This window comes from Poecilia mexicana, unplaced genomic scaffold (genome assembly GCF_051168715.1).
Source record: "Poecilia mexicana isolate PSO_F unplaced genomic scaffold, ASM5116871v1 scaffold_21, whole genome shotgun sequence".
Classification (NCBI taxonomy): domain Eukaryota; kingdom Metazoa; phylum Chordata; class Actinopteri; order Cyprinodontiformes; family Poeciliidae; genus Poecilia; species Poecilia mexicana.
Window position 1 is genome coordinate 14,552,353 of NW_028263390.1, and position 27,736 is coordinate 14,580,088.

Consider the following 27,736-nt stretch of genomic DNA (forward strand, 5'->3'; position numbering starts at 1 on the left):
CTCCCGCTCTCCTCAGCGTCCCTCGCATTCTGCTCTAACAGAGTCATGAAACCCTCTCCCATGAAATATGTACAAGCTCTGACTCTCAGTCATTTCTCTCCCTCTCTGACGTATTGAACAGCCCTCCCTCCCTCCCTTCTCCCGTGGACTCGTTGCTCTCTTCTCCTCCTCTCCCTCCTCCTATATGCCTCCACTACTTTCGCTCTCCTCCTCTCGCCCTCCTCCTACTCATTCGACTTCTTCCCTCTCGCACGTTTTTTTCCCTCCCTCTCGCTTTCTCCCGGTGGAATTCAGCTGTCAGCGCTAACAGACGCAGAGTCGGTTCAAACGCACGCAAAACAAGCGCGCAACGAAAACACGGCCGGACACAGGAAACGAGCTGCTGGAAGGAGGAGAAAGGAACGGAGGAGGGGGACAAAAAACTCCTCCTCTGTTCTTTGACAGCCCCACAAATTGAGGAAAACCGGAGAAAGGCACGGCCGACGAAGCCTGGGGAGGAGTTGGGAGGTTGAGCGTGCTGGCATGGCCCTGACAATGAGGAGCAATTGTCAAAACGTAAACATCCCGTTGAGCTTGGCGACAGAGCTGCAGGGGAGGTGAGGAGCAGGAGGATCAAGGCGTAATCTCGGCAACCGAAAACGAAAAGGAAAACTGCTCCTTTTATTTCAAGCAGGATGAGTTCAGATTGAGGGGAGACAAAATAACAATAAGAGAGTGTTTGGAGAGGAGAGATAGTGGCAAAATAATGGCAGCAAAAAACAAAAACATTTAGAGATGGAAGCAGAGACCTGGGGAAACTGATGGGATTGTTGCTGTCATTATGCCCTCCCAGCAAAGCTGATTTACAAACTAATCTGTTTTCAGGATTCAGTAATAGAATGGATAATTACTTGTGAGTGAATGCAGAGGATTTCTGCAGATTGTGTGTACATGTGCTTTCTATTAGAGAACGCTAATTACTTTCTCTGGCTGCGCGCAAATATTTACACATTCCAGCGAGTTTTTTTTCTTCTAAATAAACTATTGTTTAGAGACAAATGACATATGTTACAGTGAGGACTATTTAAATTTATATTACCTTAGCCAGCTTCCATCCCTCCACCGCCTCCTCGCCGCTACTCCGTCCCTCAGCTTTAACCAGCTCCTGGCTCCACCCCCTCAGACAGCCATCAAACTCCTTCAGCCGCTCCTCCAGGCAGGCCGTCAGATGGTCGTACTCTTCTTCCGAAGCTTCGGCGGCGGCCAGGGCCCCCTCCAGGCCGTCTCTGGCCCTCAGGGCGGCCCCCTCCCACTGCTCCAGGGCATGCGACAGCGCCCCCAGCTGCCGGTCCATGGCCTCGCAGCCGCCCGCCGCCGTGTGCTCCGCCGTGGCCGCTGCGCTGCGTCGGACCCGGCTGAGGCGCTCCCGGCCCTCCAGGAGTCGACACTTCACACGCTCCTGGAGAGAGGGAAAGGAAAGTTGCTACGGAAACTGTGGCTAAGGAAACTGTACTCTCAGGATGCGTGGTCTGTGTTTAAAGCTGTAGTGCTTCGCTCTTCTGTCTATTTTTATCTTCGCGTCTGACTCTTTGATTCCTCCTGCTCATCGTTGGTGCTGATGTTGGGTCTTTTGTAATCTCTGGGATCTTAACCACTTTTTCCTCTAACCCCATCTGCTTCTATGTGAAAAGTAAACACTGAAGGGTGACAAGGCAGTAAAAATACGGTTTAAAAAAAGAGCATCTGATCGGTGAGAACAGACAGTTATCAGTATTAACTTTGCATGTACAAGAAATCCAGTCTCCTCCAAATCGCTTTAGTCGGTAGCTCGGCAAACACACATTCATAATGTGATAATTAGGACCCATGTGTAAAATCTAAATGCAAATCAACATCTCCCTACATATTTTCTCACCACGATAGCTGGGAATTATTTAACAGACAAGAAGATAAGTGCTGCTTTTAATTCTTACACAATAATTATCAGTAATTCGCACCAGAGATGCAACCTACAGCCCCCCCCCCCAAAAAAACAACTAAAAAACCTGGATATATTTGGCACTGATGTGGAAAATAAGCAGAAAATCGCTCTCTATTTTGTCCCTGGATTCTTCTGCTTCAGAGTGAGACTGTAATCAGCTTCAGTCATTAGGACCTTTAACATTTTTTGCTTCCTGAAATTTATATCGCAATAATTTGACGGGTTTATGCTCATCTCAAAACTTAGTCAGGTTGTGTTTGTTTTTTGCAGCGAGTGTCATGTGAAAGAGGAGGATCTGCTACTAATTTTTTCATTTTTCACTCAGATTTCAGCTGCTTTCCCAAAAGACATCAAGTTTAACACCTTGAAATGGGTGCAAATTACAAGAAACAACTCCCACTGGGCATCTACTGTACTTACCTTTTCAGACGAAGACTCAACTATTTAAATAATTTTTCTTGCTCCTTGATTTTTTTCTGGATTCAAACTAATACTCCTATCAAAGATCCTGCAGCACTTCTTTATTTTAAGATCAATTTTCCTTGAATTTATCTTTTGAATTCAAGCTCGCAAATAAATCAAATCTCTTTGTGTTATGGTTCTTAAAACAGTAATTAAAATCAACAAGTAAGACCTGGAACTAAACTTAAAAACCAGTAATGCTGGTAAAAGCCTCTCTAAGATAAACAACCTACTAGACGATACAACTGAACCCTTCATTTGTCCACACTTTGGCATAACAATAACAGACATGCTGGATGAAAACAACTTTATTTCCCATTGACTTGTTGGTTGAAACTGTAGAAAATTAGCGATTGATTCTTCTGAAAGACAACCGTTTTGATTCATTTTTTCTGGTAATTTGACAAAAAAAATAAAATAAATAACAGTAGTAATAGAAATGCTGAAACAACTTGATTATTTTCATTACCTTTACTTCTGATAGTGTTTTCCCGATGGAGGCGGAGTCTCCTGATGCATCAGACCAATGCTGCAGCTCTTTCCCTGCAGACATCAGCCAGTCGGTGAGCTCCCGAACGGCCTCCAGGTAGTCCTGATGCTCCAACACCACGGCCTGAGCCAGACGAACTCTCTCCTACGACACGAAGATCAGAGTTTCCCCGAAATGCTTTTACGCAAAAACAATGAGCGCAATTAAATGCGGCGCCATTTACCTCAACCAAAGCCGTGAGATGATCAAACTGCACCTGTAGCTGAGTGCGAGCGCCGTGGTTAAAGCTGGCGTCGCCCGTCTTTTTGAACAGTTCTCTGGCTTTTTCCTCCAGGCTGGAGAGCGCCATCTGGTGGTCTTCCAGGTCAGCCGTTAGGGCTCTGAGTCTCTCCAGCTGGGAGGCCTTCTCTCTGGGTCCAGGCTGCGGTGGGAGTGGGGCGCATACCTCCCTCTTCACAGCTTCCATCCATTTTTGCAGCTGAGCAGCACTTTCGAGGTATCCCCCCCACTGAGACACAGTCCACTCTAATCGACTGGAAAAAGAGTATATCCCCGCTTTATACCTCCGACACGTCCGACTTGAAAGCAAAGAAAGACCACTCAAAACCACAATTTACATTTAACAATCAAAAAAAAAAATAAATAAATTATATCAAGAGTTTAAGAAGCAGTCAAGATCGTGGATAATCTCCTTAAATCTTAAGTCTATATTTCTAAATTGTCAGTACCACTGGCCAAGTGTCTTGATCCTCTTTTATTGGAGGGGTTCAAACACACACAGACAAAGATACACACCCGTAATATTCCTTGCCATCTGTCACTCCCACGTGCACAAACACCCAATATCCACACACAGACACCTCTCGTTCACCTGCTACCCCTCGCCTCCTGTTCCCACTTTCCTCTTAAAACACAAACACTCCTCCCCCCCCGTGTGACCCGCTGTTTGCCATCCCCTATTTAGCCACTAATGAGATCAATTTTTTTCCTAACAGGAACTATAATTGCTCAATTAAACACACACACAAAGCAGGTCATGCGCATTGCTTAGGCACGTGCACACACGAAGAGGGCAAACTAAGACATATCAATCAGATTTAGAAAACAAGACGAATATTTCTCATTATGTATTTACCCTAATGGTAATTAATAGGAATGACACACAATCTATCATGATGAAAACAACAAGCTCCCCACTGTGAGGACTTTCTGGCAGACAGATGAATTGTCTCTAAGATGGCCATAAGGCAAATCGTTTCATGGCAAATGATAAAAAGCAAAGTTGAGAAGGGAAACAATGGATAAAGCAACAATGCAAGTGACAAAGTGATAAAAATTAACATCTCTTTAGTTTAAAAACGTTGCAATTTTCCTCATAGATCTTTCCAAATCTGAATTGACACTGACTTGCAAAGGCATTCATACTTTGCAAAGTTATTGTATCAAACTATTCTGTGGTTCTGTTTTCTTGGCACAAAGCAGAGAACAACTGTGAAGTTAAAGGGAAATGACAACCATTTTTAAGGTCTCTGTGTCAGTCTCTATTGAAGAAAGGCAACCCCACAGCATGATGCTGTCAGCACCATGTTTCACCACAGGGCGATTTTACATGATATGTCAGCCACATGGTTCAAATTTGGTCTCATGTTTGCTCAACATGTAAACTTATTAATTGCATGAAATGTGGCTGTAGTAAAAGGTAAAAGGGGGAAATTCCTCCTCTTCACTATTTTGCATTACTCTTTCTGAGTTTATCCTATAAAATCCATTGAAGTTTGTGGCTGAAATATGACAAAAGGTTAAAAGGTTAAATGGTGGCGTATGGTTTGCAAGGCGATGTAGGTTCATGCAGTAAATTGCGGTACCTGTGGCAGCTCATAGCAGTAACCAGCAGCGTCGCCCATGCATCCTCCACTTCCTGCAGCTGAGAGCGGACCACTTCCTGTCCACCAGCGCCGTAGCTACGCAGGGCGAGCTCAGCCTTACCCATCACCATATTCAGCTTCACCTCCCCTTCGCCCTTCAAAAGCAGGATGTCCTGCGCAAACAGAGGAGAGTCTCTGAAAACTGGAAATAGACAAAAGAACTGGACCTGGAAAGGCTTTTCTAAAACAAACAGCCCCCTCTTGTGTCTGACTTCAAGAAATCTGGATCCTTGGCAGCAAAATTTATTGTAACATTTACTAAGTGAAGCGTTCCTGACACCCTGTGTCTCACCTGCACGGTCTCCAGTCTCTGCTCCAGCTGCTCTTTCGTTCCGATCGTGCTGTCGACAGTTCCCAGTCTCTCTTGGATCCCCTCCAGCCAGGCCCAAACTCCCTGGAGGGTGTCTCCAAAGGCCTGGCTCTCCTGGCAGGCCTGCAGTCTCTCCCTGGCTGCCTTCAGGAGGGCTTGGTACTCCATCTGGAGCTGGCCCGTCACTCTGACCTCTCCGCCCGAACCGCGGCCGGATTCAGAGAGAGCCTGGGCCTCCTGACAGACACGCTCAATGGACTCCCTAGATAAAAAGATAGAAAGGAAAAATATTCCTCTGACAGCTGATCTTCCAGCATGTACAACATATGGCCTCGGGCATTCCCTCTTCAAACCTTTGTGTTATCAGATCCTGATTTAAGTTCTCTATTCTCTGCAGCTCGTCTGCGGGATCTGAGGCTCCTCTCTGGCTCTCTGTCACAACAACAGGCTCGCTCTTGAGGCCGAGATCAATCTTCTTCAGCCACTCTCGTGTATTCTCCACACAATCATCAAAACTAATGCAGGGGAAGGAGAAAAAAAGTGCGTTAAATAAAGATTTTCTATCAATGTTTCATCAGAGGTTTTGCGGCTTACTTTTTCAAAACGTCAACGCTCTCTTGCAGGTCTTGCTGGCTCTGACAGCAGACGTCCTGGAAATCCTTCCACTCCTTCTGACAGGAGGAAAGACTTCCTTTGACCTGCGCCGCTCCAACTTTGCTCAGGTGGAGCTGAAGTTTCTCGGCTTCCTTATGGACCTGAGAGAGACGCTCTTCACCCTTCGACATCTGCTCTACTGAGATCTGTGGTAGGAGAGAGAAACGTGCTACGCTGGCACTGACAAATTGCTGAAACAGTCCCTCGATTTATTTATTTTTTTTTTCTTGTCACCACAAACTTTGGCTTGTTTTATATAATGACAACACAAAGTAGTGCTCTATTGTGAACTGGGAGGAAAGTTTCTAGCAAGTAAAAATCTGAAGTCATGTTTATGTTTTAGTGGCACCCAGAACTCTAATACCACTAAGTAAAATACAGCACAGAGCACAGAGAGAAATAAAAAATCTAAAGTACCTTCAGTCTTTGTAACTTGGCTGTAAGGAGGACGACATCTCCTGATTGATTAAAACAATCTTTCAGCTCCAACTTCAGTTCTGTGAGCCACAACTTAAAGTCTTGGACAAGCTCTGTTTTGAGGAGAAGAAGAAGAAGAAGAAGAAAAAAAAAACAGACTAGCTGCAGCCCAAAAGCAAAGTACGGAGAAGTTACAGAAGTGGGCACAACAAATAATGGCCAGAGAAGATTTAAAAGTCAAAGGAGAAGAGGAGAGGTAATGTGCTGAGGCAGATGGGGAGTGTGGGCGTGTCCACGGCATGCAGACTTTGCTGCCTTGGCAACAAGCCTGAAATGGCTCCCTCGAGAGCGGATGTGACGAAGTCGACATTGCTCTCCGAGGCACAGGTGTGTGTCGAAGCGAAAAGAGTGCATCAGTGTACCTGATAATGTGCACGGACGGTGTGTGTGGGTTGTTGTGGGAGGATTGAGTGTCCTCTAGGGAAAAATGAAGGATAATCAACCGCAAATCTGTTGCACAGCTAACGCGAACGAATTACACTGCTTTGTGGAATTGTGCCGTGTTCGATCGGCAGATTATGAGATTTTAAGCACTCTTATGAGTCTAATTTCTCTTCTTCTGGGAATACATTTAGCTTACTACTCCTTTTATTGACAAATCGCAATGTTTATATGACTAAAGAAATTGCCCCTTTCTAACCTAAACCCGTCATGTCTTACCATTGAAGTGGAGCTGTAATCCATCCTGCAGGCTGCCCCTGGTTTTGGCACAGCGTTGGGCAACAACCTCTGTTCGCTTGGCGATGGAGGTGAGATCAGAGGAGAGGGCTGAAAGCTCATGAGACGGATGCGTTCTGCTCAGGGACGTCAGGGCGTCTCTAGCCGAGTCCATGTCTGCCCTCTGTCGCTGCACAACACTCTGCAGGTCCTTTAGTGGAAAACAGTGAGAAATCAAGAGTTACGACTGTTGCATCATCTAGATCTTGATTTGATTTACTGTTTCTATGGCGCACAAAGTGATGCTTTATTTCTGGAAATGACATCTTCAGCACAAAAGGAAGCACAATTTGAGTGACGTAAGGATTTTGAGAGCAAAAGGTATCACAACAGGAGTGATAGAAGAAGCAGGTTTTCTTGTTGGGTTACTCGCCAAATAGCCAAAGTATTATCGGTGCTTAAACTAAAGTTAATAACAGTATTGATATCGCCTAGGGCAACAGTGGGAAAGTAAGTGGGCAAGTCACCTAAACCCAGTGTGAATGTAGGCAAGTACAGCTCGATAAATGAGACTAAATTGCTTTGAGTTGTCAGTATGACTCAAGAAAAAAACATTATACAAGTCTATTTAGCATATTACAACAAGTGAGCTGCGGCCTGCTATTCTTATGGATGCCAGTTTGAAAAACACCCTACATGTTGGTGAGGTTGTTTCTGCTCCAGCTTGCTTGACAACAGTAAGTCATAAAAAACCTTCTGTTAAAGAGACTCGGCGAACATGTGGGAACAGAGATGGTGCTCTGAGTAGAGAAAAGCAAATTGTAACTTCTTGGGGAGTATGCAAAATTAACTCTGAATAAACGACCCCTGAAATAGTGGTGGCAGCATCATGCTGGGGGCAATGCTTTTCTCCAGTGGGGACAGAGAGGCTGGTCAGAGTTGATGGGAAGATGCATGAAGCTAAATAAAGGAAAATCCTAGAAGAAAACCTGCTAGAGGCTCCAAAACACCTGAGGCTGGAGCGGATGTTAACCCTTAACCGCAGCATTAATCCTACAATTAACACCAAATTCCTTCCAGATATGTTAGTAAACATTTTATTTGTTAATGTCAAAGATGTCTTACTTGCATTATTTACTCAACAACTGATCGTATTGTTAAGGAAGATCAGTTTCAAGCTTAAACATGCCCCAAACCGAACAGAACAAAATGATAAAGCCGTACCTTCACCGTACAAATGTCTTCGAGGGAACCGGCTTCGGTGAGGTCCGACAAGGATCCCTCCACGGCCTCCAGCCGCTCGGTCATCTGGCACATCAGGTCATCAAGTCGCTGCTTCTGGAAGTCGAAGTAGGTCAGGGTGTGTTTGGCCTGGTTGTACGCCTCCTGCGCGTGGAGCATTTTCTTCCTCAGATCCGACTCCAGAACCTGGTTACGTAAAATCAGCTTATTAAAAATAAAGTTTATACTACCTAAACCAGTACATAATGCTGGGTAAAGAGTAAAAGATGCTTAATAGCAACTCCGCGGTGTGGAATGTTGATTTTATGTCTTACAGCCAAAAATGAACAGAAATAAAGAAAGCATCAACACGGTTTGATCTATTTAAGCTTTGTAGCTTTTTTGCTTAATATAGATGAAACTGAATACAGGTTCCCATAATATTCACCTGCATTTGTATTGGCGTCTCCTGCAGTTTGGCTCGCTCTTTCAGCTCTGCCACTCTCTCCTGCAGGATATCCAACATCTGCTCCCTCTTTTCCACCTCAGCCTTTAGAGTTCAAAGTGTGAGAAAAGGAAATTAAACCCACTGTCACCTCCCTGAATACCTCCTCTCTGCCATGTCCATCCAGCAAGCTCTAACCTGAAAGTTGGTAAGACAGGCCTCTGCCAAACCCTTGTCGCCGAGTCTGGCAACACTGTCGGTGAGATCGGGGATGGACCCGGCCATCCACCGGCTGATGTCGTTCTCCATGGCCTTCAAGTCATCCCAGAGTTTTACGCAGTAGCTGAGCCTTTCTGTATTTGTCTGGATTTTCTCTGAGACCTGAAAGAATAATAAAAAATTTGAAAAAATGCATAGACGAGCAGTTTGAGTGCAGAGCAGAATGCGTCTCAATCAACAGCAGAGGAAGGGTCTCCCTCTTTTGTTTTTTTAGCCGCCTCCGTCTCTCCTTAACAAGGGATGGTGGGCTTTTCAGGGAGGTGGAGGAAAAATGAGGCATAATTAGTTTGACAGATGTGGGAGTGAGACATGAGGGAGCGACGTAAAAGGAAGATAACCTGTCTAGACATGTTTGTTGTTCTGTCTCATTTGTGACAGTTGAGGAGATAAATAAGTCCTAACAAAGGAGAAAATGTATAAATAAAAAATAAATCCTGGAGGTAAATACCAAAATGACCCTGTTCCTGGCAGAACTGGATTGTAGATCACATAATTCACTTTTTTGAAAATCAATTCATACTCTTTTGCTCATTGTAGTATTTCCATTCAAGATTGTAATCTGACTGTTTCTGGAAAACTGACTGATTTTAATTTGCTTATTCTAAAACATCTGCGATTAAATATACATATATAAGCCATTAGTTTCTGATTTTATGATGCAGTTATTTTCCTGAAGAAGGGACACAGCACAGCCTGTGTTTTTAAGACACGACTCACCAGCAGCCACCGATCCCTGAGAGCCTCCGTTTCACTCAGGACAGAAAACATATCCGAGTTGGGAACCTGCTCCAATTCTCTCTGCAGGTCCTCGACCGTGGAGATGAGCTGGTCCATGTCGTCTTGTTTTTCTCTCAGTTCAGCTTGGACAGTTTCATGCTGCATGGACAGACACCAGAGCACAGATATTGATAGCAGGCTGCCACTAGAGGGAGAGATACGATTCAAACTGGAGGGTTAAAGCCATTTGGATCCAGTGCATTTCATGAAGTCAGTCAACAACCAGACCAATCCTCTTATGAAATAAGTTTTGACATAAAAAAAATAATAAAAGATACATAATTTTAGGCAATATCATCACAACTGAGGGTTAATGAAATGCCAAAGGACAATTGCAAAACCCAAAATATATACTTTTTGCACAAATAAAGTCAACAACTCTTGTGAAATGTTGTTGTCATAGTTGTAACTATGCAGCAGTCGCATTTTTAAAATTCTGGATCCACATGAGTTTATCTGGTTGCAAAGAACCAAAGGAAGGAAAGAGAAAAAAATATGAGAAGGTATAGGAGAGTTCCTCCAGGAGAATGCCACTATGGCCCAAGATCAACTGGGTGCATCCCAGATCTCCCACTGAAATATTCCAGTGTCCAAACATGTCCGAATGGAAAGTCTTTCCCGATTTATGGTTATGGAGTGCCAGGTTTGCCTCCTTTAAATGCAATTCTGACTTTCTGGCATGCATCCATTACAAAATGCTTCAGGAGATGACATAGTACTCACTGATCACTGTGCATACAAACATCTGTTGGATCCAGAAAGCACTAGCCTGTATGATGTAATGTATGAATCCAGATGCATACATTACCATAGCTTTAACACTAATAATAGTAATATTAATAATAGTATTTAATAGTTATCCTCAGTCCTTTCTTGAAAAAAATTAATTATCTGAATTAATAGCTACAAATATTAAATAATAATGCATTACCAACACTTTCTCTAAAAAATAAACTTAACTAACTTGTGTGAAAACACTTCTGGCGTCCTGAGCGTTATGGTTGTGGTCGGGCAGATTGTGGGCAACAGCCTGAGCGTTTTCCACAACATTGGCGATGTTCGACTTCAGGTGGAGGAACAAGCGGAGAAGGTCGACCACAACGCCGCTCTGCTCCTGACTGGAAGAGAACAGAGAGCACAAATTTAGATAGCACTGCTTGACAAAAGCGAAATAAAGAAGTCATCCATTACCTATTTGTTATTGTCGTATTCAGATTTTCCCAGGCTGCCTTCACCAGCGCCACCTCTCTGAGAGCGTCAGCTGCCAACTCGCTGTCTCGCTGGACCAGCTGGTTCCCCTTCTCCTCTAACCATCGCTGGGAGTGCTGCAGAGACTGCAACTCGTCCTCCAGCTGGACGAAGAAACGCAGCCTGGGAGAAACCGATCCAGAGCGAAAACAATGGGGATTACCTGATCCCAGCATTAGACATCTCATTGTTTTAAGACGCAACATTGAAATGACTTTGTCCATCTGGCTGGAGAGCTGCTACTGAAGTCGGCAGATAGAGTCTGCCACCGTTTAGATCTCCCCATTAAAGACTTGTAGGATGTATTTTACAATGTGAAATTATGCAAATGTCATCCCTCTTTTTCTATTTACATTATTTTCAAACAACGAATCAGGCATTTTGATGATGGTTTGATCCAACCTGATGGTCTGTCAATTGTTTCATTTGGACTTTTCAATAGCTGTACCTGTTTTGAAAGGCCTGAACAGAGCACTCTCTCGCCTCCTCTCGCCTTGCGTCGTCTTCTATCTTCTTCAAACTCTTCATCACTTCCTCTTTCCTCTCTCTGAAAGAGCACCACAGCGCCCCTAAAGCATCCGCTTCACTTTGCCTCCATCCAACAGCCCTCTGCACCTCCTCCAGAGCCATCATGAGGCCCACCGCCAGTCCTCTGCAGGATGTTCTGCCCTGAGGATCGCTGGTGTTTTTGGATCCGGTCGATTCCGCACCCAGCAGGTGCAGGTGTGCCTTGCTCAGCATCCCGTCCAACCCAACAGCCTCTGCCTCAAGTCGGGCCACATCTTTAGAGACCTCCACAATCCCACGATGCAGAGCCTCGGCCTTAGAGTGGTCCCAGCTCCCCCTGCCCTCCACCGCCTCGTTAAGGTGGCGCAAAGCCTTAGACGTTGCCTCACGCTTTGCGAGGAAAGCCTTTAATTTAGTCAGGCACTCCTTACGGACGAGCAACAGACGCTGGGACTCATTGAAGTGTTGCAGGCAATCCTCCGTCCAGGCCTGCAGTTGCTGTTCAGCCTCTGGGGTGGAGCGATGGAGCAGAGACGATTCTTTCTGATTCAGGGTTTGAGTCAACAACGCGTTTTCCTGCAGCTGTGCCTCATGCTCCTGTAGCATTACGAGAAAAATAAAACATACTTGCGTAAAATCAAAAATATTTTTTTAAAAACTAGTTTACAGTAGCTACATGTACATGTGATTTGAAAATGGAAATTGTTGGTTTATTACCTTTACTTCAGTGATTGCAGCGTCAAGATCTGAGATGTGAACATAGGGAGAGTTTCTAAGGACAGACAGGAAGTTTTCACTCCTTTGTGCCACAACAAGCAGAGCCTGATCGAACTGCTCCAGCTGATCCAGGTGCAGCTCAAGCAGCTTACTCCTAAAGAAGAATTATATGGGAGATGAATGCTTATATCTATACAGTTATTATTTCTGACTAAAAAAAACCCCATGAAAGATTCAAATTTTGAGATCCTTAAATGAATTAAGAATTGCCTGTGTGATATGCTCATGTTCACGGAAGTGTATCTCTCCTGAAGTTGAGTAAGGTCATCGTTGAGCTCCTCGAGTCGAGCTTCGTCCGCTGTGGTGCAGAGACACAGCTGGAGATTTTCAAGTCCCTGGAGGAGTGCTTCATAAGACGGCGTCTCCTGCTGCATTTCCTGAGGAGTGGGAGTTCAACAAAACGCCTGACTGAGGCTCTGAACCGAGTCACAAAAGGCAACAAAAGTCGTAAAAGTGAACATACATTCAATGGGCATTCCTGTAAGATTTTTTTTCACGTTTTGATCCGTGCAAAATGTTCCGTTTATGAACATTACTTTATAGTTTTGTTTCTCCCAATACAAATCTTTAAAGTATTGTTTTGGGATTTTATATAATAGACCAACACAAAGTAGTGCATATCATTGTTAAATGACAAAAAGTCTGAAAAGTATCTCTTTTTTAAATGTATTTCTCAGAGTGGAAGCATCTGTGGACGGCCATTTTTAAACCGTCACATAGTCACGTTGTGAATTAAATCATGAATATCTTTTTCACTGTAACTTTAGTCGTCAGTTTTATATTAGTGTCCACTGCCCTGACGGAAGGGAAAAACTCTACCACAGTCTTGTCTTTTACAGCTTTTGTAGCTTCCATTCATCTTCCTATCTATCTATCTTCCTATCTATCTATCTATCTATCTATCTATCTATCTATCTATCTATCTATCTATCTATCTATCTATCTATCTATCTATCTATCTTCCCATGAACTCTGACATGAACATTTTTTTATAAAAAAAAAGAAAAAAAGTCCCACACAGCTTTCCTCCCCTACAACTAGTTTTCTGCCATTAATTTTCAATCATGTGTATTAAAAAGTTCAGAAATGGTTTCATCAGATTAGAGCACCTGCTTCCACATGTCTCCTGTGTCCACTACATGTGATTGTGGCAAAATGAAAAAGGAGCAACTTGTGGCTTTCTCTAAATAACAGCCTTATTCTTTGCACTGCGTTATGAAGGCTGAGATTAAATTATCTAGAGGTGGACTCTGTTTACACAATTGGTCATGTTAAAGCCAGGAATTTCACATTTCAGATACTTATTTGTAAAAAAAAACAAAAACAAAAAAAAAACTACATTATTTTCCTTATTTTTTACATTTCCGAGCTACTCTACAAAATACAGAAAGACTAAGGTGTAACGATATTTACAACAAAATCAAGAAGTCTATTTTACCTGCACGTTTTGGAGTTCATTCCTCAGTTTCACTTTATCTGCAGAGAGTAATTCGGTTTCCGGGCAGCACATGGATTCACATCTGACCAGCCAGCTCTTCATGGATGCACTCTCTTTTTCATATCTGCTCATTCAAATTCAGATTGCACAATTGTAAGTGAATAAAGCTTTCTTTAATAACCAAATAACCTTTCAAATCAACATGTACACACACTCTGTAACACTGCATACTGCTTTTTCTTTTCAACACGAATCTGCATCAGTTGAATAGTAAGAATATATGTATGCAAATCTACAGAAGAGAGAGTAAGTAAGAACAGAGAAACACACAGACATACATGCATTAAAAAAAAAAAAGGTTTGCGGCAAGAATATTATTTATTTTTAGAGTGATTTACTGACATGTCACACTAAACTGTAGCCACTAGGCTGGCTCTTTACTTTCTCTTCACAAAAACAATCACTCTGGTGCAAATCTATTCAGTGTCAAACAAGTGACAAGAAAAAGAATATAATTAGAAGGGGAAAGCAAACGTTGACAGGGAAGCAGACAGAAAGACTCAGACGAGCTCTCGCTCTACTACTTCACACTAAAAATGAGAGAATCTTTCGGAGAATAACAGAGGAAATTGACAAGAGATGAGAATTCAGCAGAAAGGACACATGCACAATAACAAGGGGAAATTGCAATATTTATACAAACAGTACAAGAGATGTGTGTGCGAGCAGGAACTAAAAGACGACAGGGAAAGGCTCAGGAAATTAAAGATGAAAACAAAAACAGCTGCTTTCGCTTTAAAAGGTTTGGAGCATTGTTTTTTTTTTTGTTTTTTTGGAATTGACAGAAACCAATTAGCAATCTGAATAGAAGCCACTCAACATGACTAAAGAGAGACGTTTTCCTACAGTACGAAAGTAAACAGTTAAAACGACTAACGTCTATCAAATTGTTCCGCGCAATTTTGCGGTGAAATGTATCCATACCTTTGCCACAGAGCTAGAAGACTCTCCAGGGTGGATTGTTTTCCCGCAGCCTCTCCAATTAACTCTCTCTGTTGCTTCTGGAGGTCAGCCACCTCCTCTTCCAGCTGGCTGCCCTCTCCGAGCCTCTTTGAGGCTGAGCACAGTGCCATCAGTCTGGGTTTCAGCTGCTCAACACCCTGGCAGACCTCCTTGAAGTAAATAAAAACATACTGGTGATGAACCCCGGAGCAGCTAAGGAGTTAAACCTTAAACACACAAAACGTTATTAAATACTGGGGTAGATTCTCACCATGTGATCCTGGAGGATCTTGTAGGTCTCAGATGATGATGTACAAGTGATTGGACAGCCCAGTTTTTCTTTCAGATCTCCCATTGTTTTCTTTACCTGACAGTGGACAAATATGTCCAATTATATTTGAGCTGAGCTATAAAATGAACCCCTTTTCGTATGTTGCAAGTTTGTCCACCTGTTCGAGGTTGTCGTTGCATCTCTGCCTGTAGGAGGCGCTCTGGTTGAGCTGTGAGCCGAGCTGCTCTGTCCTCCCCATCAGCTCGTCACAGCATCGCCTCGTCTGCAGGAGTTGGACACGGATATGTCTGGCTTCTCCAGGGGTCACGAATCTGGACAGGATCTCAACGTCAGCCTCCATCTGGACAAGAGTCGTCCTTCTTTCCTCCAAACCTTCACCTATCACCTGGAGAGACAAGAAGCAGCAAAATATAATGATTATGAGAATCACATATTTGATTAATCTGCTACTCCCACAGAGAAGTCTGTGAATTTCATTAAATACATACATTCCTAATTTTGTTTTGAAAATCTGAAATTGACAGAACTGAGATTATAGTAATGACAGACATCACGACGAACTAATTTTCTAAATCTCTACATGTGCTGCTGACCCAATTTGTTTTTTAAGTTATGCATAACATCCATGCAGTTACAATTTGCTTTCATTTCCACATGCATATTGCACACCAGAGAAACGGCGCTTGAGCTAAAGGGATCCTTTGACCTTCTGCAATAAATGTAGAAGCCTTTTAATTTTGCATTTACTAAAAAATGATAAATAAAATTTACTGCAGCCCATAGCTAAAGTAGAGCAGTAAATTCTTCAACAGCACTTATAATTTTGGTCAGAACTTCACACACACTCACTCATTATCAATTATTTACTTGTTTTGTTTTGTTTTGTCTTGAGGGTGGATTACACAATACACAATGAGCAAGGTCAGTGACTACAAAAAATTAAAACTGGATGTTCAAGTTAAAAATGATTGTTAATTTTCCTCTAATATAAATATATCCATATAGTTAATCCACTGTTTGAAACTTGTGGATCTCTAAAAATGGCATGTGAGACACGTACCCAAATATTAGTGGGAGTTTGTGTTAAATAGAGAAAATCAACAACAACAAAAAATCCTATCTGTTGTATCTGAATTTCACCCCAACCCCAAACCTAACATGATATTCATGTTGATGATGAGTGTATGTAAACTTCTGGCTGTTAAACAAACAAAAACGATGGAGGAAACCCAAACCTCCACAGTGTTAATGTGAGCATCTAAAGGATCAGAGGAGGATGTGGAGCTGACTGCGTCCAGCTCCTTCTCTTTCTCGTCGATCCACTGAGAGAGGGCCTCTGACTCTCTGCTGCAGCTCTCCCATTGCACACACATCTTCTCAAGAAGGACAAAACTGTAAAACAAAGCATTCGGGTCATTAAAAGAACCGCTAAAACACCCAAAAGTTTGAATGACAGGACAGCAGACTCAAATCAAACAACTGTAGGTACAAACTTCTCTTTGAGTTGTTTCTGAAGCTGTGTGATCATTTCTCTGGAGGACTCGGCCCGCTGCAGAAGAAGTCTCTGATTTCTTGGCCCAAGCTGAATATCTTCTGCCTTCTCCAAAAGGATATCTGCTCGTACAGAATACTCCTCGAAATCTATGGAAAGCTCCTGGAAACAAAAAACAACGGCAATGACAATGCTCACAAAATGCTTTAAAATCAGCATTTGCTGATACTCAATCAAGAGATCATATTAAGTACATCAGACGTACCTTGAGGTGCTCCAGTTCACTCCTCAGGCTCTCCAAGCTATTGAAAATTAGTTCCTTGTTTAGTTCACTTTCAGTGTTCGTAATAAACCTCCAAATTTCCTCTCTTTCCATCTCAAAATGTTGCCAGCAGCTCAGGGTTGTCTTCACATGATGATGAAAAGGGGAATTAAAAGTAGAGAGAATTAATTTTTTTTTTTTTTTACTGTTGTACAAATGTTATCCAAATAGTCCAAAACATTCAGTTCATCTTATTTCCATGTGGGAATCCATGTCAATAACCATAAAATGTTCATGCAGAAAGATTTTAATTAGCAGCGAATAAAAACATCCAATACAGCGCACAAACAACACTGAAATCATATGCACAAGCAGAGCAATCAATGTGTGGTTAAGATTCAGCAGAGGCAAATCAATGACTGCAGCATAAATTTCACTGGGTCTGCTCCTTTCTAGTTCGCTGGTGGATGGCCTGACTAGATGTGATGGGCAAGTGGTGAGGGAGGAATTTATTGCTTAAATAAATCTCTTTAAAACAGTGACAAGACACCAACAATCACAGCAAAGAGTCATTAAATCTAACAAAAAAGAAAAAAAGAAAAGAAATGCTGCAAAAATATTTTTTAAAAAGACCAGGAATGAACAAATTTTACTGGCCAGCTTAGAATTAATCAAATTCAGCAGATTCCCTGGTTTTTCCAAGGGATACATTTTTTTGAGTCAAAATTGGATAACAAATTTTTCTAGATGATTAATTATCCCAGTAATTAGTGAATATTTTCAAGCAATATGTTCATAAAGGCAAAATATTGCAAGTTCACCTTCTCAAATACCAATAAACATTATTATTTTATAAAACACTTTGCACTCAAGATATTTAATATCCAAAATGAAATACAAGAACCAAAACCGATAAATAAAACAGAAAAAAACCACAAAATAAAATGGATGATAAAGTCTCTAAACAAAGTTTCCCTTTAAAAATTATTTAATCATCAAAATGGAGTTGATCGAGTTCATACGGAAGAGGATTAAAAACTGAAGAAAAAAAAATTCTGACTTTAATCAGAATTCTGACTTTTTTTCCTCAGAATTCTGAGATTAAAGTCAGAACTGTTTTTTTTTTTTCAGTGGCCCTAATCCTCCTTCGAAAGTTCATTTTAATTGATCATGTGATTAATTGATTGATTGATTAATTAAATGCTTATTGCAACTGGCTTATTTCAAGCCCAAATAGAAATAAAACAGAAAAGCATGCAACATGCCGCCTATCCACTCAGCCAAACAAACATTCATTTAGCTCTCTACCTGCAGGTTCTGCTCTGTTGTTCCAGATTTGAGGTCAGCCTCGCTGAAAGCTCCCTCCAGTTCACGCAGAGGCTGGCTCAGTACCTCACCTGTCTGCAGCTGGCGGCAGTGAGTCACCAGCTGCTCTGCCTCCTTCCTGTTTGCATGCAGCCTTTTCAGGTGTTGCTAGAAGAAACATATTAAATGTGAAATTTAACAACAAAATGAAATGCATTCAGCTTGCATAAATCCACAATGGCAGTAACTTTTTTTGAAGTCCTAAACGAAATGCCGGTGGCGATCCAGCCAAATTTGCAGTACCGTAATTCCACCACACTTGGCGCTATCTGAAAAATTCCAGCGGTTTCTGAAAGGGGAGACGTTGCGCTTTCCAGCCAATATCAGGTTATTACGGTAATTTCACCCCCACCGTAGCAGTGAGTGAAATTAATCTGAGGGGCAGTCTTTTAATAGACAATAAATTGCGAAAATAACTTGCTCATTATTGAAAGTTCCAGTTGTTATGGATAAATGGGCAAATATATTTACTCACAGGACATTTTAAGAGCGGCGTTCAATTAAAACAAGCAAAAATATCCAGGCGGAGACTTTAAATTCATGACATAAATTAATACAAGGTTTTGAAATTGTGAAAAGTTAAAAAATGAGAACCCACCTGGTGAATGAGGTAAAGTTGCTTGGCCTCCTCCAGATTCTCGGCATTCAGAATCCTGCTGGCCTGCTCCTCGGCCTCCTTTCTTGCCCTCAGAACCTCCTCCAAAGCACCGTGAACCTCATCCCTCAGCTCCTCACGCTGGAACATAGCAGAGCCTTCTTCCCCCAACTGTGGCAAAGCAGGAAAACACCAGGTAATGAATTAAAAATGCTAATAAATGAAGCGTTTAATCTTTACAATAACGGACTCTACCTGACAGAGTGAAGATAAGAGGGACCGTAAGTCAGTTGAAAGTTTAACGAGGGCCGTTCCCTGTCTCTGGACTTCCAGCTCTGAGCTAACCTCCGACAGCCTGGCGAGGCGAGTTTTTAGCCACAATATGCTTTCCTCTCGGCCCATCAAGGCTTCCTGCAGAGTCTGAAATTGGTGCAAGCACAAGAATGCAAATGGTTGGAAATCTAATCTCTGAGCTTTTAACAGCAAACTGGTTCCACTTACTCACCCGAACAGCAGCGTCAACTTGATCCCGGTGATGGGAAGTCACTGCTGTCTCTCTTAGTAGCCTCACCTGCCCTCTCTGGGATGACAGCCAATCAGAAAGCTCGCAGAACCTGCAATATTAAAAATAAAACTAATTTCCAGCCGTCTGATCACCAGTGGGTAACTCAGGAATGCCTCACTGATCTTGAGCACCTGTCGTTCCACTCTTTCCATTTGTCAGGGTGTTGCTCCAGTTTCAGGTGGGTGATGGTTATTTGCTCAGTAACCTCTTCTACCGCCCTCTTAGTGGAATCAAGCATCCGATAGACCGGGTCATTGTCAGGTAACTTATGACACAGATCCTCCATGTTTCTGATTCTTTTCTCACACAGAGTCAGAGGTTTGCGTTCCCTGAAGAAAGCCTGGAGATGAAACAAGAGAAAGTTGATTGTTTGAGCTCTTCCTATTAGATCAATGTGCGCTTTAAGTTTCAACAAAATCCAGGGCTTACCCTGTGCTCTTTGATCACTCGCTCACTGGTGCAGGTGCCTGACAGAGCCTGCATCTCTCTTTCCAGCTCTCCTCTGCAGTCCTGAAGAATCAAAGCCACTCGACTTCTCTCCACATCCACTTTGAGTCGGAGCAAGTGAGAGGGAACCTCCGTCTGGAGGTCCTAAAGGAAATCCAGGTCATACCCAGTTAGATAATATCTTTCAGTGACAAACAAACAGCCACCAGAGTGGCAATGATGATTTCATTTCAGTCTAATTGGCAAGGGAACTTTATCAAAACCACAGGCCTCCATCGTTAAGTTAATGAAGTATTGGTTATGCACCTCAGGAGATATAACGTGATTAGTTACAGTGTTGATGCACGTTGACCTCTGACCTTCCAGTGCTTGTGCAGCCTACGGACAGTTTCCTGCAGACCCTGCTGCTCCTCTTGAGGTAGGATGTCTGTCAGCTCATCACAGGCTTTCAGGAACACGCTGAGCACTCGCTGGTCCAGCTGACCAAAAAAATCCTGCAACAGGAGAAGAGAGAACTGCTTTGTCCAGCTCCCTAGAAAGTTTTTTGTTTGTTTTTTTTTTGTCTGATTTAAGTTCAACATACAAAAAACCCATTAGCATTCTTAGCTCAGCCTTTAAAATAAACAAACTTTAAGAACAATTCAAATTTTATTTTGCAAAGCCTTCCTGCATTACTTATTAGTTTATTTATACAAGTGACATGGAACCTACTTTTGCAATGTTCTAAGCTATAAAATAACAGAAAAGTTTAATTTGAAAATCTACAAAAAAAAAAAATCCTTTTTCTTTATTTCTGTTTAGGCCCATTTGGAAGTTGAATCTTTTTTGTTGTTGTTGTTCTAATCTTTCCTTTAAAGGAGTAAGACTTGTGTAAGCTTTGTTTTAAAAGCCCTGTTTTAAACCTTTAGGGACAAACTCAGTACATGTAAAGTCTTTGGTCGCCATGGCGATTCCCACCTGCAAAGGGAAGTGTGCAGCACCTCACTATTTCTCTTCAGAATAAGAGAAATCAGACAAGATGCAGAAAAATGCCTGCTGTTCAAAAACCATAGCTGGTGTCAGAACATTTTTTTTTAACTTTAAAGGATTTGAACTGTAGATTTAAGTTTATGGCTGCAGTAATAAAATTAGGAAAACCAAAGGAAGTGTTAAAAATTGATCTTTAATACTGAATTGACAACATTGGGAATACTGATCTGCATCTCCAGGTTAAAGGATGATCACATATTTAGACTTTAAAGTCAGAAAGTTTTAAAGTTTTATATTCTTAATTTTCACATTCATCCTTATAGGATTTTTTTGTGGTGTTGTTTCTGATAAATAACAATGCCATATTACTTCAAAACACATCCTATGCTTTAATTAACAGACTCCCTTGCTACTGTTCTCCATTCATTTCTACAGCAGGAACTAAATGTAGCAACCTGAAAAACATATATTAAAGTAATAAACGTGTTTTCACAGATTAGCTGCCAGCCTTGTATGCTTTAGTCCTAACTAGTGTTATTTATAGCTGGAGGTGGCGATTTGTTCTTACGGTGTGTTTCCTCAGTAATTCCTCTGCGTCTCCCGTCTCCTTCAAGCAGCTCTGAGCTTTCTTCAGCACTCTCTCCAGCTCATGCCGTGATTCCTCAAACCTCCTCCTCAGGCAGTTATTGGCCTCTTCCCGCCTCCTCCATTCCCCGACCTCCTTAAGCAAAGCCTGAGAAGATGTTAATGGTGATCTTAATGGGTCCCGGTGGTAAAATGAGGTAATTACTTTGTTTGATTTATAAAAAGCTAATAAATAATGAGATATGTGATGGAAATCCAACCTACAGAGACACTTGGAGGCTGCTTTGATGTTTATTTTAACTTTTATATATTATTTACAATGCAACCGAATGTGTGGCATTCTCTCAACAGATACAGTAAGGTTAGGACTGACCTGTGATGATCCTTGAATTTCGGAAACTCTCTTTTGCAGTGAGGACATGTCGAAGTTTCGGAGCACCTTACTGTTGCCAAGCGATTTCTCCAGCGTCTGGTGATTTCTCTCAATCACTGAGAGACATCGCTTACAGCTTTGCTGCTGGTTCAGCAAATCCTGAAGCAATCGGGAAAACAAAGTTTACATAAATGGTGGAAAACTTTTTTTTTAAACTTATGTTGTAATAACTTTACAAATCACATTATATCTGCATTTTTTTTAAAAGAGCCAAGTTGAAATAAAACATGGATTCTGTAAAAATTAGTAGTAAGGAAAAAAAACATTTTTTTCTCTAAACCATCACTGTCTGGTTAGTTATTTTGTGTGTAGAGGGGTAAAAGAGACAACCTGCAGCAAACTCACTTTTAAATGTTTTTTCTAACCCTGCTCCTCAGGACCCGCTGCACTACATGGCTTAAATGGTTTCCTGCTCCAACAAACTAGATTCAATTACCAGGCATCTACAGAGCTTGATGAGAGCAAACCCATTAATTTACCTCTGCCGTGTTGCCGCAAGGTATCATCTTAAGAATGCAAAGCAGAAGCTCCCAAGACTCTCCTTGCTGCTCAACTGCAATGCTAACCTTACTCTCTACTTCTCAACAAATCTATACAAGACAAAGAAATCCAAAGTTATGGAAATTACTGCAGCAAAGTAATATAAATTTTAATTTATAAAAATGTGAAAAACACATGACAAAAATACTGGAAGAGAAGAAAAAAACTGAGATGCTTAGAGCAGGGATACATCTTAGGGTAAAATTTGACTTGAAGTACAAAACCAGCTAAATTAAGTGACGCAAAAAAAACCCTTTTAAAAGTGAAAATAAAATATTCTATCTCAGATATTGAGACTAATTATGTATGATTTTATGTTTCAATTTTTAACTTTGACTTAACATCCGACTCCCACAATAAAGCTTTTTTCTTCAACTTATTGTTTTGCTTCCTGCCTTTATTCCCCCCCCGACTCTTAAGACTTTTATTGATTTGGACCATTTAGTCTCGCAGATAAATTTTAATTTCTACATTTTTTCTGGTTTGTGAATCACTTTTTTTCCTACAGCCACCCTAATATAAAGATGTGAGACGGAACTTTATCGTGTGCAGTCTTGTTATCAAATTATCTGACCTGTAACTTGTGTTTCTGTTGGCCAGGGACCTCCGAGTCTCTCACGCCAGCAGTGATCCGACTTGCCCGTTCCAGGGCCTGATAGAAACCACTGGTGTGTTTCTCCATTTCCTCCAGCAGTGGCAGCAGGACGTGACATTCTCTCACCAGGGAGGGGCACCGCTCTCTCACCTAAACACACAAAAAAATATCACAACAACAACAACAACAACAACAAAAAACGAACTAAATGAAACTCATGGTTTGGCATTTACAAGTCGCACCTTGTTCAGCTGAGTTTTAGCCTTTGCCATGGTTGCCATGACCCTGGCAGCTTCATCCTGTGTTGCATCCTTGGCGAGGAGCTGAGCACTGCGGGCAGCCAACTTGTATTGGGTCTCCATGGAAACGACCTTTTGCTTGGTGCTCTGAGATGAGCATGTAAAGGGTCAATTCACTCCTACTCACAATAAATGAGCCAGCATGAATGAACAGCTAGTGCATCAACGTCATCTACATTTAAATATTTTACAGAACACATGCAAATACTGAGCTGCACTTGTGCCTTTATGTAAGGTAAACGACTTTATAAACCAACCTCTACATCCTCCAGGAAGGCTTTGACTCCGAGGAAGGACACCTGAACAGGAGCATTCAGCTTGGCCTCTGCCGCTTCCAGCAGCTCTTTTAGGGTCCATAAAGCCCTTAGGTGGTCTTTCCTCCACTTTTCCAACTCATCTGAATGAGCATACTGAAGCAAAGAAAGAAAGAAAATATCCGCTGTTGGTTTATTTGGAATGGTAGCACTTCTGAATTTCGATCAAAAACAAGAATTTGGGTGCACAAGCCTGAATTCATTATAGATATTCTCTCTACACAGAATCAAAATTATACATACAGACTGAAGAAGACACATTTTTGTAACTTCCCGTCGGAAAAATGGCGGTTGTTGTGTTTAAGGATGAAACTGACAGGAGCTTTCGTGTTTCTCCTCCACAACAGTGAATGCAAGGCCTTAGTAATTCTCATCATCTAATGTAAAATTTGTCAATAGAAAATAAAAAGATGCGTCACACTTTGGCCATTCTGACACGTGAATTAGATATGCTGAAGATCCTTTCTTCTTTTATCAGTTCATAACTTTGTGCTACGCCGGGTGCAGGCAGTGAAATAGTCTCGCAGCGTAATGATGTCACTGCCATGTTTGATAGTTGGTCTGGTGTTCTTTGCTTCTTTTGGCAGAAATATAAACCCCAACACAAATCAAAACAGGGTTTGGAATGGATATTATGTTTTGTTTTGTTTGGTTTTTTTAGTTTTTTTAACTCCTCTAATGGTATTTTAGAAAGCATGAAGTCAACCTTTAATGTGTTGACAATGCTGAAAAGCAGGGTGCGTGACAGGAAACCAATTAATTTGAATGAACTCAACTAAGTCTGCCAAGAGAAGCTGTCAGATATTCAGCCAAAAATATCCCAGGACCTTTTTGGTGGCTGCAAAAAGCATGTGGCTTCTCAGTGACTGAGTAAGAGACAATAATACAAATATTAAGGATTGCATGTTCATATTTGATTTATTAAAGATTTGCCAAAATCTTTAACAAATTTTCAGTTATTGTTTGTAAAAAGAATAAAGTAGAAAGTGTATTGTTTTCCTGGTTACTTGTTTGACTTTGAGGAAGAGGTCTCTCCATCGTCCGTTTAGCAGAAGCAGCTGTTGCTTGAGGTCAAGCGACACGGTCTCATCACACGTTTCAATGAGAAAATTCCCGGCGTCGTTCATAGCTGTGTGCTGATCCATCCAGTGGCTGAGATTCCTAAAAAACTCCTGGAGGAAAGACAGACACATCAGAGACAGAAGAAAAAAAAAAAAAAGACATGCAGGCACAAAGGAACTTCAGAAAAACAAAGAATAAGTGTCAGTGGATGAATCGGAGAGAGCTAATAAAAAAGAAACAAAGACAGGGATTCGAGTAAGGAAACAAAGGAGGGACAATAAAACTGCGGTAATTAGCTGTCTAATCCTTGGTGAGAATGTGAATCTGTGGTTGCTATGGTAACGTGACAACAGAGCCATCCTCCATGGCTTGTTGTAAGTCAAAGCGATTGTACGATACTCGAGAGGAAACTTCTAATAGGATTCCACTTTAAAGACAATGACTGAGCTGATGTACATTTGATTGCCGACTGTGACCTGAAAGACTGAGTCACGCCTGAGGGCTCCCTTCACCTGATCACACACACACACACACACACACACACAAGAGAAAACAGACACACCTGTTTGACCTTCTCTGGCTGGTTCTGGGCTTCTTCTGCGTCCTCCAGCCAGGCCTGCAGGGAGGCGACGGTGGAGCCGTACCTCTCCCAGTTGGACAGGACCTCCTCCAGCATGCTCCTCACACTGCGCACTTCCATAGACAGGCTCCTCCACTGAGTCACCACTTCCCGCATAAACCTGCGAACTCCCATTTCGCCTTCATCCACTGGAAGCCAAAAGAAATGTCAACAGCAGAATTGTAATTTAATAAACCTCTGAGGGAAGCTAGAATGTAATGGTCTTCCACCCAGGGTTCCTGCATATTTCCGCGACTTACATTTTTTGACCTTTTAAGACCTAATCAGTACCACTATCATTTAATTCCAAGACCTACGTGAATTGTGAAAAATTACTTCCTTCAAAACCGGGCTGTTTCAACCATTAAAATTTAGGAATTAAATACAGATTACTTACAACTGAGTATTAATTTCTTTTGCATTCTAAGGCCTAATATTAAGAAAATCAAAATTAAAAAAACTATGCAACTTTATTTGGACTTTTGCTTTGGTTAAAATGAAAACATTTAAGTCTACTGTAAGACCTACAGGCTAAATCTGTATTTATTAACTTGTGTTACATTTACAGTAAGTTGCAGCGGTCTCTGAAGCCCGTTTTAAAAAGCCCCGCTAGGTTTTATGGCAGATGGTACAACTTCACTGAAACACCAGATGAGGTTCACATTTAGATTGATGAAGCCACATGCCTCTGCAGACGAATCTCTGACCCAAAAAATCTCACTATAGGGAAACGTATTGCTTGAGTGCTGCATTGCTTTGGTTCGCTCTCTGCAGCACAGCAGCAGCAGCAGACTTTCTAGATTTAGTCAAGGAAGTAAGTAAATAATAAAACCAGTTCTGAATGGATGTCGATTAGAAGTCAGAGTAACATCATCATCAGCCCCTTTGCTCTTCAGCATCTTCTTCACTCGAAGACCACCGACTCCACCAACACCAGGTGTGTTTCATTCACCCGGCCGACCAATCAAACCTCGGATGTCCTGATTTCTCGCCACAGCTCACTTCTCCTCTCTGCATACCCTAAAGCATAACAGCCCCCAAAAAAACCTAATGAAACCAACAAACTAGCTCGCACGGTCTGCGCCCAGAGACCAGCAGAAGTGGAGCAGCCCCTTAAACAGGCAAATGGGGTCGTATTCCCCACTGAGAGCTGGGAACGAAGGAACCTCATTTAGTTGTAGCCTGCAGACTCTCCTCTTCCAGCTAATTGTAAAATCAGTCAGTGCTTGCTTCGATGAGCTGCCGAACAAAAACACCTGATTGGTTACTGGGCTGCTGAAGAGGGAAGATAAAGTTGAGATATAACGTGCATTTGTTTTAATCTGATGTCAGGCTGAATGAATGCGGGGGCACGTAATTATTTTAGGAAACACCTAACCAAATGAGGAAATGCAACTGGCTTGATGATATTAAACATTTTATCCATCAGAGAAATAAACAGTGATTGTGTTACGCTGCTGTGAGTCATGCGTCTTATGAGTTACTGTGACGGTTTGATTTCAGTCCTGGATTGTTTAAACAGTTATTGGCTTGGATCCGCAATTTAACATTAACATCTATTTGCTAACGTTTAAGTTATTCTTAACTTCTTTATATTTTGCTTCTGACGTGTCTTCATCAAGACTTTTTGATGGTTTTTAATGTCTTTTTGGAAGGGTTACTTGGACTTTGGCTGGTTTTCCGCTCATTTTCAGCTCTATACGTTCAAAGGAACCAGTCGGACATAAATCAGTGGGGTATAGAAATAATCCATCTAAAATGTCATTATAATAGTTTGAATCATATCTTAAATGGTGTGAACAGCATATTGTAAAAGACAATTTTAATTGACTCAACAAGGAGCCATTTTGGGTACCATCATTTTTAGTTTGTATATTAGTTATTTTTCAGATGTGTGTCTTGCTATTATTGTTTAAATGTAGGCTGATGATATAGTCATTTATGTTGCTGGTAAACATATGATGGAAATGTTCAACTCAAGTAAAGTGTCAGTGCAGCTAGATGCTCTGCAACTATTCAAAAGTACCAAGAAAATGAAAAAAACAAAAACAAACATCTCCTAATTTTACTCCAGGTAACTTAGTGGCTTAAATATCATAATTTCTCACCTGAGCTGTCCATACTGACGTAGGTCTCTGCAGATTGTTTTAAGGACTGGAACAATGCCTCATAATTTTCAAAGAAATGCTGCTTCTCCACAAAAGTCTAATGAAAAGAGATGTACATTGACAATTATGACCACAATAAAGACCTAAAATTTAAAAACAAACCCAATAATTATTCTTTTTAGACATTACAATCAAGATATTTAGAAAGCTGGAATCCTAATAACAAAAATACTCACAATATAGTTGCGGAGCATCAGTTCCACAGATTCCTGGTGGCCATATTTAATGATCCAGGATTTCAGCCTGGATTCGGCCAGTGTGAGGAAGGCCTGCATGTGGTGTTTGTTCTCAAGAAACTCCATTCTGGCCAGATGGACGCTGGAGGACGTAGAAACAAAGTTCATCCTATGCAGGAAGAGAAGGTTTATACATAGACATCAGATGGGCAGCTTTTCACTCATATTTGGCTGTTTTCCTGTAAACCAGATTGTGCAAGCATGCCAGTTTAGTGATTTAGGTATTCCTGCCAGCAAACATTACCACTCTGCCGTATTTTTCAGACTCA

At 41.6% G+C, this 27,736-nt stretch overlaps 1 protein-coding gene across 1 annotated transcript in view; it reads right to left on the bottom strand.

Annotated features, from left to right (window-relative positions):
- syne1a (spectrin repeat containing, nuclear envelope 1a) overlaps nt 1–27,736 on the bottom strand; it is a 126,511-nt gene that overhangs the window by 79,114 nt on the left and 19,661 nt on the right. Inside the window, exons 15-55 of the mRNA XM_014990836.2 lie at nt 27,408–27,576; nt 27,172–27,268; nt 25,007–25,212; nt 24,390–24,554; nt 23,326–23,478; nt 23,012–23,155; nt 22,749–22,919; nt 21,575–21,733; nt 21,185–21,349; nt 20,007–20,141; nt 19,630–19,791; nt 19,332–19,540; nt 19,141–19,249; nt 18,891–19,055; nt 18,639–18,806; nt 17,984–18,148; nt 16,679–16,819; nt 16,415–16,575; nt 16,157–16,313; nt 15,079–15,306; nt 14,901–14,996; nt 14,612–14,799; nt 13,628–13,751; nt 12,400–12,566; nt 12,130–12,283; nt 11,354–12,009; nt 10,849–11,028; nt 10,622–10,775; nt 9,598–9,756; nt 8,800–8,982; nt 8,605–8,706; nt 8,160–8,363; nt 6,939–7,146; nt 6,219–6,331; nt 5,742–5,947; nt 5,501–5,662; nt 5,130–5,409; nt 4,778–4,950; nt 3,136–3,445; nt 2,892–3,056; nt 1,079–1,438 (exon numbers count right to left, since the gene is read on the bottom strand). Coding sequence (XP_014846322.2) covers nt 1,079–1,438; nt 2,892–3,056; nt 3,136–3,445; nt 4,778–4,950; nt 5,130–5,409; nt 5,501–5,662; nt 5,742–5,947; nt 6,219–6,331; nt 6,939–7,146; nt 8,160–8,363; nt 8,605–8,706; nt 8,800–8,982; nt 9,598–9,756; nt 10,622–10,775; nt 10,849–11,028; nt 11,354–12,009; nt 12,130–12,283; nt 12,400–12,566; nt 13,628–13,751; nt 14,612–14,799; nt 14,901–14,996; nt 15,079–15,306; nt 16,157–16,313; nt 16,415–16,575; nt 16,679–16,819; nt 17,984–18,148; nt 18,639–18,806; nt 18,891–19,055; nt 19,141–19,249; nt 19,332–19,540; nt 19,630–19,791; nt 20,007–20,141; nt 21,185–21,349; nt 21,575–21,733; nt 22,749–22,919; nt 23,012–23,155; nt 23,326–23,478; nt 24,390–24,554; nt 25,007–25,212; nt 27,172–27,268; nt 27,408–27,576 — 7,573 coding nt within the window. The remainder of the gene's footprint in view (nt 1–1,078; nt 1,439–2,891; nt 3,057–3,135; nt 3,446–4,777; nt 4,951–5,129; nt 5,410–5,500; nt 5,663–5,741; nt 5,948–6,218; nt 6,332–6,938; nt 7,147–8,159; nt 8,364–8,604; nt 8,707–8,799; nt 8,983–9,597; nt 9,757–10,621; nt 10,776–10,848; nt 11,029–11,353; nt 12,010–12,129; nt 12,284–12,399; nt 12,567–13,627; nt 13,752–14,611; nt 14,800–14,900; nt 14,997–15,078; nt 15,307–16,156; nt 16,314–16,414; nt 16,576–16,678; nt 16,820–17,983; nt 18,149–18,638; nt 18,807–18,890; nt 19,056–19,140; nt 19,250–19,331; nt 19,541–19,629; nt 19,792–20,006; nt 20,142–21,184; nt 21,350–21,574; nt 21,734–22,748; nt 22,920–23,011; nt 23,156–23,325; nt 23,479–24,389; nt 24,555–25,006; nt 25,213–27,171; nt 27,269–27,407; nt 27,577–27,736) is intronic.